This window comes from Crocuta crocuta, unplaced genomic scaffold, assembly GCF_008692635.1.
Source record: "Crocuta crocuta isolate KB4526 unplaced genomic scaffold, BGI_CrCroc_1.0 scaffold580, whole genome shotgun sequence".
Classification (NCBI taxonomy): Eukaryota; Metazoa; Chordata; class Mammalia; order Carnivora; family Hyaenidae; genus Crocuta; species Crocuta crocuta.
In genome coordinates this window covers 2,300,400-2,309,674 of record NW_027527940.1, presented here as the reverse complement: position 1 = coordinate 2,309,674, position 9,275 = coordinate 2,300,400, and the positions used below count along the sequence as shown (strand labels likewise).

The 9,275-nt window shown below is 42.3% G+C and overlaps 1 protein-coding gene across 1 annotated transcript in view; it reads right to left on the bottom strand.

The window, feature by feature from the left end:
• Positions 1–834: 834 nt before the first annotated feature.
• Positions 835–9,275, bottom strand: part of LOC144221801 (inhibitor of carbonic anhydrase-like) — a 41,396-nt gene continuing 32,955 nt past the window's right edge. Inside the window, exons 14-17 of the mRNA XM_077752345.1 lie at positions 4,256–4,320; positions 3,540–3,724; positions 2,048–2,234; positions 835–1,241 (exon numbers count right to left, since the gene is read on the bottom strand). Coding sequence (XP_077608471.1) covers positions 1,207–1,241; positions 2,048–2,234; positions 3,540–3,724; positions 4,256–4,320 — 472 coding nt within the window. The 3' untranslated portion in view covers positions 835–1,206. The remainder of the gene's footprint in view (positions 1,242–2,047; positions 2,235–3,539; positions 3,725–4,255; positions 4,321–9,275) is intronic.

Here is a 9,275-nt window from a genome sequence, read left to right as displayed (position 1 = left end):
TCTGTGTGTTTACTGGGAATCATTCAGCTAGCTTATTGGTTTCTCACAGTTACTTTTTGCCTACTCTGATAAATTCCAATTTCATTCTACACCCATACAGATTAGTAGTTCACCAAAGATGCAAGGAAACTCTTATACAGATCTCTTCTGTATACAAACTTCAGTCATCTTGCTTCCCCAAGCTCTTATCTCTGCTTCCTTAGCTCAGTGTGACAGGCTTTCTTGGGTTCCCCCACCATGTGCCATCATCTGAAAATTTCCTCTAGGCAAAACTTCCTTCTGCTTGCCTCTTTTCTTTCCCTTCTTTCAGGGACCAGAGTCCTGTGCTGCTATTGCCCAAGGTTTGAACACAGTTGTGTCACATACTTTGTCCAGTTTTTCAGTTGTTTATGGAAGGAGGGCAGGTTCTGTACTGGGTGCTCTTCCACAGACAGAAGCAGAAGTCCATACTCATAAAACTAACATTTAACAATGTATAACTTAGGCTCTCATTCGACTTTTATGGAGGCACTACCATAAGTTGCAATTATGGTAGTACTAGATATGGCAAAATCTCTGATGAGAAACTGACTTAAAAGAAATGAGTATAAATCTTGCTTTAAGGAAGTTGACTATAAAAGGGTAGTAAGATTAGATTTTTGCAGTAATTTTAATGTTTTCCAATTAATCTGAACCAGGATTTTTATTCCACTTGACATTATGAATTTTAAATGTTCAAATTTATTTTTAAAATACACAAACTCATTCCTTATCCTTTGTTTTTATTATGTAAGTCCTTGATACTGCACACCGATGCTTTTTTTTTTTTTGCACACTTGTTATCACCACTCAGACTTCCTTTAGACAAATTTATTGCTTAAATTCTTTTTAAGTGACTTGACTCAGGTAAAATAAAGAATGGGGAGGGAATATGAGCTAATCTTATACAGTTCTTTACAAAGGTACAATTTAATAGATAGTAAATTCAGAAGCGTAACTCTAGTATAAAGACATAGTTTTCTCCCCTCAAAAAAATCTGAGAACATGTAATGAACTTTTCTGAGAAGACACAATAACTGTCATTCATTTTAATTTTTGTATCAGTTCAAGCACATAATTGTAAAATAACTGAGGTTAACATGGGCCCACGAGTGGACAAGTGAGAATGTGGCCCCACCATATTTGCAGGCACTGAGCATCCCCATGATTGTCCACTGGGGTCAGTGTTTAATGTACATGAAATGTACAGGCGTCCAGAAGTTCTGTGAAGCAAAACATAAGAGAAAGAACTTCAGGTACTTCCTATGCTTACGAAACACATCTCTTTTCTAAAAGTAAATTTTAGGTAGTAACAATTTTTAAAAAATCTCTGTCTCTGTCTTTCTCTCTCTGTGTATCTCCTAACTGATGTCAGTGCTATCCTTAAATACCAACATTTTCCTTTCCTCCTGCTGTCATCATCCCCAGCATACAATATAATTCAACAAAAATTCAGGCAACTTCCAGCAATTTGATTATCCCAGCTCTAATTTTATTTCTCCAACTTATTCCTTTTTGAGGCAATTATTCCATTCTAAAATACACACATGTGTGTGTGTGTATAAACTATGCTATTTTAATATATATTTATATATCTTTAACTATAAATATACATGTGTGTATAAAACTAGAAAGGGCATACTATAGTGCTATCTTCAGTTTGTTTCTATTATTTTTACATTTGACTTAAAATCTTTGAAAATTGATCCTCAGTGAGTCATGCTATGGGTCATCTCCCAACCTTCTCCCTACACTGAAGTNTTTTCAAACATTTCAAGTTCTACTGTACTTTCTGTCTCCTTCAAATGATTTGGTCTTTTTTCAGGTAGTGTCTTATACTTTTGTCTAATTGAGTTGCCTCACTGGGAAGTCTGAATCCTCCTGCAGGGCCAGGAGCAAGCTCTCTCCATCTTTGTGTTCCTATCAGTACAGGCCCAGGGCTTGGCACACAGTGGTCCTCAATACAAACATGGTTACCTTGACACCCCCCCCCCCATGTTATTGCTCCTTGGTGTTTTATTCTACTTACCAGAGTGTAAGCATGGTTTCATGTTAGCAATAGCCATAAGATACTCTTGTCCTAAGTATTCACTGTAAGTTGTTTTGTCCTGAAGGTTAGCCAAACATGCCGTGTCATCACTGAAAAGCAGATCCTTGTTTGAGGATTCAAACATCTGGAACATCCTGTACTCAAACCCATTTCTTCCAAAGAGCTCCTGAGTCAGACAGACAGAAAGAGAGTGAGCAGCAGCACCAGGGAGCACAAGGCTGTATATATGGCCTCAGAAGATCCATCCGAGTCTGCTGGGCTGCTCAGCTCCAGCCCCTGGAACCCTGGGACACAGCAACAGTTTAGGAGGCACCATTAATGGCAAACAGCATGGCCTCTGTGTTCAGAACCTGGCCCTAGCTTTTCTTTGTCATGTGACTATAGGAAAATTCTTTACTAAGTTAAGTGAACTTCAGTTTACTCATTTGTAAATGGAGATAATAACCCTAAATAGTAAAGATGATGTATGTAAAGTAACTGCTAAATAGGAAAAGCTTCAAGTTGGCCACTGTATCACAGTTCCACCAATTTTCAACTTTCTGGGTCATACTTGCCTGTCTTCCTACTGACTGAAGCCCTTGTTGCCTTGCCTCTTCTATTCCCTAGATCTGCTCCAGGCACCTGGCCATTTCCATCTCTTCCTGCTCCTCTCTTTTGCTTTGTTCAGCACCCCCTGTAGCCAATGGGGCAGCTTGCCCTTTGGGAGATGTACCCCTTCAAAAGTCCATGACCAAGAGCCTTTTGTTTTGCCAGTTCTCCCTGGATGGTGGTCCGTTAACTGGGATGTGTGGGTAGCATATGCTAAGACATGGAGTACTCAGCTGGGGCTTTTCCAGGATGGGGTATGTGAGTGCAAAAGGCAGATGAAGCTTTGGGTTTTCCTTAAGGTCATTTGATTTAGGCATCCTGCTACTCCATAGCCTTTGTGGGCTGCCTGTAGTGGTCATGAGTTTTCTGAATGTTGGCTCTGGAACTTTCATGAAGCCTGAAACAGTGCTCAGCCTTCCCACATTCATTAACGTATTGGGACCTAACCTAGGTCAGGTAGAGCAGCCTCCATTCTGCTCTTACCACAAACACCTCACCCTAGTGTGAAGGGCTCTGATCCAACTCCCTTATCTCTATGACAGAAGAAGAAAGAGACAACTCTCATGGAGGAACTGAACAAGTCCAGGAGATACCAGGAGCCTGTTCAGAGAGGCAAGTGAGTCTCAGGGAGATACTTCAGATACCCACGTGTCTGAGGCTTTTTCAGTCCACTTTGATATCCTAGACAGCCCCAGAGCACAAAGTGAACATGGCCACCAGCTAGCTTTCTGCTTTTATCAGAGGCAGGGCTGCAGGAATCTAGTTCCATTTACAGGGATAAAGGTATGAGACTGGGCTGGGTGTGCCTATCAGCTCTGCAAGTGACTGACCTGAGCACTCAGTTGGAGGGACTGTGCGGACAGGACCTCCTGTGTGCCCATACCTGTTGGTTGAAGAGCATTCTGCGAACAAAATCTGCCTTATCTTTCCTTGAGACCACAGCATGATTTGGGACTCTGGCCAGGTGGCAGCTCTGAGCTTCAGTCACAGGCTTCCTGGTACCATCAAGGCACAGCAGCTCAAAGTCTTTATGCTTCAGATTCTTAGCCCATGCTTCAGGGTTCCTTCCTAGGGAGAAGGAAGGTAGGTCAGCCACAGCTGACAGCTTTGGTCAAGGTGGCCTCACTGGGGGGATGTGACCAACCACCTATGTCTGGGAGAATCAGAGAGACATGGAAGAATGAAATAATAATGCTTTAAAAATAAAACAGAAGAGAAAAATTCATACACCTATAAATTCATAGCCTTTCTTGTTAGTGCCTTTTTAGTCCTGTTAAAGGCAAAGCTTTCTTTAAAAGCCTCAGAAANCTTAGAAAAGCACTAGCAAAAAGGAGAAGATTGGTTGAACTATATAAAAAATTAAAATGTTCATCAAAACACATCATTAAAGTGAAAAGGTAAGCCTTTCAGAGAGGGACAAGATATTTTCAATCCATTCAGGTGATAAAAACTTGTATCCAGAATACATAAGGAATGCCTATAAATTAAGAGAGCTAGAACACGCTTTAATAAACTTCCCTGGTACCCCAACTGGGGAGTGACTTCCCATAAAAGACTCAGATTTTTTCCAAGGGAGGAAAGGACAGCACAGACACATACCGTCAGTGTTCTGGAAGACCGTGTGATCCTTCACAAAGGCCACGTCTCCCTTCTCAACCAGACACCTGCACAGGGAGGGTCAGGTCAGCAAGGAGGATCAATAGGAGTGAGAGGAAGAGACACCCAGAGAGAACCACGTAGGGGTTCACACACCCTCCACCAGAGCCACCAGGCACACCTAATGCTGACCATTCACGCACACAACTGTAACACCCAACTGTCCCTGGGACTTAGAGGGGAAATGTAATAGAAAAAGAGATCTGCTTGGGGTGCCTAGGTGGCTCAGTCAGTTAAGCATCTGACTTCAGCTCAGATCATGATCTCGCAATTCATGGGTTTGAGCCCTACATCGGGCTCTGTACTGACAGCTCAGAGCTTGGAGCCTACCTCGGATTCTGTGTCTCCCTTACTCTCTGCCCCTCCCCCACTCATACTCTGTCTCCATCTCCCTCTCAAAAATAAACGAACATTGAAAAAGAAATCTGCTCATTTTGTTTCTATTGTAGATAACGATTGTTTGTTTTTGTATTTGAAATACTGATTGGTTTCTCCAGAGAAGATGCTTGTGTTCTCCTATTAATAGGGATGTTCAAGAACGGCTCTTTGGTTGGATCAAAACTCACATCAGAGATTAACGTCAGCATGGAAGACTTGATTTTGAAGGAGGCTTTTCACATCCATATGTCTAGTGAGCTTTAAGAAAAGCTAATGTGCACCATTTGGATATGTTTTCATGGCTAATCCCCTGAAAAATATTTCTCTGTATTTAAGGTCCGTTTTTTATGAGAAATGTTGAGCACATTAAAAATCAGTTCTATGACATCCAATCAGTTGGCAATTGATATTAATGATTCATTATCAGGAGTACCTCTCTAGTTTTCTCTCTCTAACATCAGGTTCCTCTATACTTAGGTAGGATCAATTACTTCCAGTCCATTTTTCTAAGCTCCCTTGCCCTATTTCTTTCTTCCACCCACTCTCCATATAGTCCTGGTCCTGAATAAGCATGATCATTTTGCCTCAGGTGTGTCTGCACCTCAACAGGGAGGCAGACCAGAAACCCTCCTAATCATTAACTTCTCTGGGGCATTCCTGTTTTCCTTGCTCTACTCTAGATCTGTGATTCTCAACTCGTGGGCTGGGATCAGCAGTATAGGCACCAGCTGTGAACCTGTTAGAAATGCACATTCTTGGGCCCCACCCCAGATCTACTAGATCAGAAACTTCTGGGGGTGGGCCCCAGAAATCTGTGTTTTAACCGTGTCCCCAGGAGATTCTGTGCTCTAGTGAGAACCACTGTTTGAGACAGCCACCTCTCCATTCTATAGAGCAGTGACTAAAATGTTTTTCAAATTCCTACATACTTCTATCGCTCCACATTCCCTCTCCCCAACACTCACTCCCACATGTTCTCCTGCTTCCCAGAGAAAACACGGATATCCTCACATGGGCTTTCTTCCAGCCAAATCTGTCAGCCCGTCTCCAGTGCTGTTCTCTTGCCCATCAGGCACAGAGAGGAAACAAAGGTCTCCTTCCCAGAAAGAGTCCTCCTCAGGTGCCCTGCCCACACTCTCAGGCACATTCAGATACTTTTCCTCTTTCCCTTATGCAGTTGGAGTCTTTCCCTGTTCACCGGGCTCTTTTTATCAGCATTTATACTTTTCTTTTTTAAAAAACAATAATCCCTGTTTTGATCCCACACTGCCCTCAGCAATGGGCCTCATCCAAACCCCTAAAAGGAATCATTGCACTTAACAATCAGCATCCCTCCACACCACCCTCACTGACCCCTGCCAGTCAATTTACAGGACTGACTCACTATTGAATCTGCTCCCACCAGATCCAGGGGCCAGTTCAGACTCATTTTATCTGATTTCTAAAGTTCATCCTTCCCCAAGTTTGAAATGTTGTCTTTGTTATAGACCAAATATTATGTGTCCATGTAGAAGTCTTGGAAGTCTATTCTCTACCACTGATTTGTCATTCTTGCACCTTAACAAGCCGGTACTGATCATAGTATTACAGTATTATATAGTATGACGTGATTTTTATATCTAGGAGAACAAAATTCCCTTTATATAATTTTATTTAAAAATTCTTGACTTTTGTTTGTCTACCAAACTTTACTATTTTGAGAACTGACTCCGTCCTCCATCTGCCCCAGTCTACCTGGTCACATTGAAAGCAGCTTAAACATTATAATGTAGCATCACTGCATGAGTTGTGTGAACTCAAAGCTTTCACTGGAACTGGGCTGACAATTCCATTTCTTGGGAATTGGAATGAATATATTTTAGTCCGTGTTTGACTGCTTCATTATAACTGAGAAGCTGTAATAATGTTAATCACAGACATTTCCTTCCATGTAGACTGAGAAATAGAGAAAACATTCTGCAGAAAAAGAAAATAAGGCAGATGTGGAGGGGAGGGGGAAAGGAAGAGAGGGAAAGAGAGAAGAAGAATATGTTCCCTTTTGCTAAAAATTAGCTCACTGTTTATCTAGAATTCTAATTTAGCTGGACATCCTAACTTTTATCTGGCAACTCTTGCCTTAAAGTATCTTGGCTATCTTCAGAGGGTCAAGTCTTAGTCTTTACAAGGCAGAAGTTCCTTGGGTTTTTTCACTTGCAACCAAAGGAGTCTTTATTCATTATACTTAAGGGAAAAAAAATTAAGTAGATAAAATATATAGTATTCTATAGAGTAAAAAGTGCTTAAAAACCCCATTAAACAAGAAAGGGGGATATAAATATTGGGAAGGGCATGTGTGTGTATATGTGAAATTACAGTGGCCAGGAAAGACTCCCTGATAAACCCTAAAGGAAATGAGGGAACTAGCTATGATATGAGGAGTAAGAACACTCTAGATAGGGGTAAGAGCAAGTGCAAAGGCCCTGAGGCAGGAGTGTGCCTGATATCTTCAGGGAATAGCTAGGATGTCAAGATGGATGGAGTAGATAGAACAAGGGGAAAGATGTAGGAGATGAGGTCACAAAGGGCCTTCCCAGATCACAAAGAGGCTTTTAGGTTAAAGAAGGACCCTAAATTTTACTCTAAGATATGGGAAATTACTGGAGGGTTTTAAGCAGAGAAGTGTGATATTCTGATTTATGTTCTAACAGAATCACTCTTGCTGATGTGTTGGGAATAGACTGGGTGTAGGAGGGAGGGGAGTATAGGGCAGATGCTTCCTAACCTGTTATCAGTGGAGATGGGTGATGAGGTCAGTTCTGGTTACCTTCTGCAGGTAGAGTCAACATGATTTGATGAAGGACCAGATATGGAGTCTGAGAGAAAGAAAGTAGACATTTTCCAAAAGGAAAAATGGAGTCGCCTTTAACTGCCATAGGTAAGACTGCTGGAGGTACAGGTTTGGGTAGGAGTGTAGGAAATTTCAGAAGCTCAGTTTGGGACACTTTAATTTGAGAGAGTGATTAGAAATCCAAGTGGAGATGCCCATTAGGCAGTCTGGGGTTTCATCTGGAGTTCTGAAGAGACCTCTGAACAGGAACATAAATTTGGGAATTGTCAGTATCTGGATGGATCAAGAGTAGATAAAACCACCAAGGGTGTGGGCATGAAGAGAGAAGTCCAAGGACAGAGCTCTAGGGTGCACCAACATGTTGAGGATGGGGAAGTGAGGTGGAACCAGCAAAGAGACAGGTGCAATAGCAGGAGAGGGAGGAGGGAACCCAAAGAGCACGGTGTCCTGAAGCCAAGGAGGAAAATGCATCCATGGTGCTGGTAGATGAAGCAATGCAAGGACTGAGAACTGATCCTTCATTTGGGAATGAGAGTAAGCTGTTTCTTTTTCTTTTTTTCTTTTTTTTTTTATTACAAATAGTTTATTGTCAAATTAGTTTCCACATAACACTCAGTGCTCATCCCCACAAGTGTCTTCCTCCATGCCCATCCCCCCCTCCCACCTGCATCCATCAGTCCTCAGTTTTTGTCAGCATTCAAGAGTCTCTCATGGTTTGCCTCTCTCCCTTTCCCCCACCATTTCCGCCCTTCTTCTCCCCCTTGTTCCTCCGTCAAGTTCCTCCTAATCCTCCTATACGTGCAAACATATGATATTTGTCCTTCTCTGCCTGACTTATTTCGCTCAGCATAACACCCTCAAGGTCCATCCCTGTTGCTACACATGGCCAGATTTCATTGTTTCTCATTGCCATGTAGTATTCCATGGTATAGATAAACCACATCTTCTTGATCCATTCATCTGTTGATGGACACTTAGGCTCTTTCCATGTTTTAGCTATTGTGGAGAGTGCTGCTATGAACATTGGGGTACATGTGCTCCTATGCATCAGCATTTCTGTATCCCTTGGGTAAATTCCTAGCAGTGCTATTGCTGGGTCATAGGGGAGTTCTATTGTTAGTTTCCTGAGGAACCTCCACACTGTTTTCCAGAGGGGCTGTACCAGTTTACATTCCCACCAACAGTGTAGGAGGGTGCCCGTTTCTCCACATCCTCGCCAGCATCTAGAGTTCTCTGAGAGAGTAAGCTGTTTCAAGACAGAGCTCTGACAGTTCCAAGTCCTCTGTGATACTATGTTCGTACCAAGAAGACCATCAACCCTAATACCAATGCACTTTCTGATGTAAAAACAAAAACAAAAACTATTTTATCTTAGGTTTCATGTTCAGCGTATATTGTTGTGGTGGGTCTGTGAAAATATATCATTTATATATGGCTTATGAAAGAGAAAACTTTGGAGATGGCAAGATAAGTCATCTGGCAATGTGACAAATAAAGGGGTCCTTCCTATAGAAGCTCACACATCCTCCACACAGCAGCCACACAGCCCTCATTCACACAACGTGCCTACTGCCCCAAAGTGTCCCGTAGTGCTCAGCACACTTAGAATTAAATCTGCCTCCCTGGTCAGGTTAGTAGTGCACGGAGACATACCCAATGCCACAGCTCCACCCTCTGCACACCCCTAATCCCCTCCCTCCCATACACCCTCCTTCCCTTAGGGCCTTCTTTCTGGCCTACAACACAGCACAATTTCTC